Source organism: Macrobrachium nipponense, chromosome 38, assembly GCF_015104395.2.
Source record: "Macrobrachium nipponense isolate FS-2020 chromosome 38, ASM1510439v2, whole genome shotgun sequence".
In the NCBI taxonomy this organism is placed as follows: Eukaryota; Metazoa; Arthropoda; class Malacostraca; order Decapoda; family Palaemonidae; genus Macrobrachium; species Macrobrachium nipponense.
This window is the reverse complement of record NC_061098.1, coordinates 58,941,544-58,944,551: the sequence shown is the minus strand read 5'-3', so window position 1 is coordinate 58,944,551 and position 3,008 is coordinate 58,941,544. Positions and strand designations below refer to the sequence as shown.

The following is a 3,008-nucleotide window of genomic DNA, read 5'->3' as shown; positions in this document are numbered from 1 at the left end:
GCTTCCATCTTGCATCACTTGACTGATTCACACTGTCTCCAACTTTGGAAGTAGTGACCTTATGGTGTCATCCTCGTCTGAATTATTCATCCATGGTTCGGGTGAAATGCTACGATGCGATCAAGTCTTTCAACTTGCTTCAGCAACTTTTTCTTTAACTCTTTATTTTTCTCCTTTTCACTTTCTAGAGCATTCGCCATGGACTTTATCTCCTCATCTTTTTGGGTCACTTTACCCTTAATATCTAGATTTGTACCTTCCAATTCAGCCAGTCTCGACTTCATCTGCTCGAATTCCTCATTCAGAATTCTGTTTGTCTCTCCTTCCTTTTCCAAACAATTCTTCAAAAGAGTTATTTCCTGGTCTTTCTCAGCTAACCTGTCTTTACTTCAGCTTTTCACTATCAACTTCGGCTGCCCAGTTTCTCATCAGGCTGAGCTTCTGCTCTCAGAATTCTGTTGGTCTGTTCGCCATTTTCTAAAGAATTCTTCAGTGAATTTATTTCTTGTTCTTTATTGAGTAACTCTTCTTCCAACTTGGCCTTTTCAAGTCCTAGTTCAGCTTCACAATTTCTCATGTGCTGAACTTGTTCAATCAATCTTCTGTTTCTCTCCTTTTCATTCTCTAAAGAATCCTTCAGTGAATTCATTTCTTGTTCCTGACTGCCCAATTCCTCATCCATCTTAGCATTTTGACCACCCAGTTCAGCTACCCATTCTCTCATATTCTGAACTTCTTCTTTCAAAATACCATTCTCTCCTTCTCATTTTCTAAGGAATTATTCATGAATTTATTTCCATTCTTTACAGGTTCCTCATTCTTAGCATTTTGCCGCCCAGTTCAGCTACCCATTCTCTCATATTCGACTTTCCCTTTCAAAATACTATTCTCTCCTTCTGCATTTTCTAAGGAATTATTCAGTGAATTTATTTCCAGTTCTTTACAGGCCAATTCCTCATCCTTCTTAGCATTTTGGCCGCCCAGTTCAGCTACCCATTCTCTCATATTCTGAACTTCTTCTTTCACTATTCTCTTTTCATTCTTTGACGGTTCTTCATTTTCCCATTTAGCTATTCTCTCTTCTGAACTTCTTCTTTCATACTATTCTCTCCTTCTGCATTTTCTAAGGAATTATTCAGTGAATTTATTTCCAGTTCTTTACAGGCCAATTCCTCATCCTTCTTAGCATTTTGGCCGCCCAGTTCAGCTACCCATTCTCTCATATTCTGAACTTCTTCTTTCAAAATACTATTCTCTCCTTCTGCATTTTCTAAGGAATTATTCAGTGAATTTATTTCCAGTTCTTTACAGGCCAATTCCTCATCCTTCTTAGCATTTTGGCCGCCCAGTTCAGCTACCCATTCTCTCATATTCTGAACTTCTTCTTTCAAAATACTATTCTCTCCTTCTGCATTTTCTAAGGAATTATTCAGTGAATTTATTTCCAGTTCTTTACAGGCCAATTCCTCATCCTTCCTAGCATTTTGACCACCCAGTTCAGCTACCCATTCTCTCATATTCTGAACTTCTTCTTTCAAAATACCATTCTCTCCCTCTGCATTTTCTAGCGAATTCTTTAGTGAATTTATTTTTAGTTCTTTCCTTGCCAATTCCTCCTCCATCATGGCGTTTTTACCTCCTAGTTCAGCAACCCAGTTTCTCATCTGCTGAACTTCGTCGTTCAAAAGTCTGGTCTTCTCCTTTTCGTCCTTATTCTTTTTAATTTCCTCTTCGAGATCGCCATTCCTCTGTTGTAGATCGGCTATAACTTGTGCAGAAGCTTCTTTTAAAATTTCCAAATGGTAGACCTCATTCTCTTTCTCTTCCAGACCTTCTCTCAGTTGGTCATTTGCCCTCTTGAAGCATTCATTCGCTGAAGCCAACACTCGATTGGTGGCTTCAGCTTCCTGTAATCTGGAGGCGAGCTCAGTTTCCTCCTTTTGGGCGCTTTCCATCCTCTCTTGGAAAAGATTCAACTCTTTTTCCAAAATCTGGATGTCTCTGCCTCTCGCTTTCTCCTCCTCCTCCAGACGACGTTCCATTTCTTTCTTATCCAGTGCGGTCTGTTCAATCAAAAGATCTTTCTCTGCGATTTGATTCTGCAGAGACTCGATCTGTTCCTTAGCTTCGTCCAAGACACGTTCCATTTTAGTTTCCCGGAGCTTACTCTTGTCCAGGTTCTCTTCCAGCATCATTATGTCAGCGTCCAGACGTCCTCGTTGGAGTTCCAAAGATTGAACGTATTGGGTCATCTCCGTCTTCAAGTTTTCATTCTGTTGAGTTTCCAGACGATCTCTCAGTCTGGCCACTTCAGTTTGTTGCATTTCCAGTTTTTCTTCTAGATCGTGAATATACTTTCGTTGACTTCGGTATTTGCGGTAAGCAGCCACCGCCAGGCCAGCCAACAAAGCCACACCTGTACAAGTGATGGCGGCGGCCCTGCCTGGCGTCCAAAAGTTCATCTGTTCAACAACAATTTCAGGGAACAACAGGTTTCTCTCAGCTAAAGTATAAATCCTGTGGTCCACTCGAAGGTCCTTCAGCCAAATAGAGCATCATTAGGTCCTTAGCAATCGAGTTAAGCAATCCACAGGCCACAAATGTAAGAGCACAAAAAGCTACGATAAGTAAATTTAACATCTTGATTAATGTTAACCTAAATGTGTCAGCCGTCACTAGTGCTAGTTTCCGAAACTGACGGGTGGCTTCAGAGCGGTCCTCGGAGCTGCCTCGTTCCCAGCTCGGCTCCTTCTACTCCTCCTCCTTCTCTTCTTCTTCTTCTTCATGTTCTTCTTCTTCTCGTTTGGATGAAGAAGGATTCTCGGTCCCGGAGCCTCTGACCGAAGTCTTTCCACGTAGGAATTCTCTTAGGAGGTTATCTTCTCCCTTTAAACTTTACCTCAGCTTATATTATTAATCTGAATTTTTCCAATCCAATATTCTCCTCGGATTTTCTCAAACGAGTCTCTTTTTTCTTCTTCGTCTTCTTTTCTTCTCAACTTTACTTA

At 41.0% G+C, this 3,008-nt stretch overlaps 1 protein-coding gene across 1 annotated transcript; it reads right to left on the bottom strand.

The window, feature by feature from the left end:
- Positions 1-1,070: 1,070 nt before the first annotated feature.
- On the bottom strand, positions 1,071-2,462 carry LOC135209842 (cilia- and flagella-associated protein 58-like). Its single transcript, XM_064242608.1, has one exon. The coding sequence runs from the start codon at positions 2,460-2,462 to the stop codon at positions 1,071-1,073; it is 1,392 nt and encodes a 463-aa protein (XP_064098678.1).
- Positions 2,463-3,008: the final 546 nt, after the last annotated feature.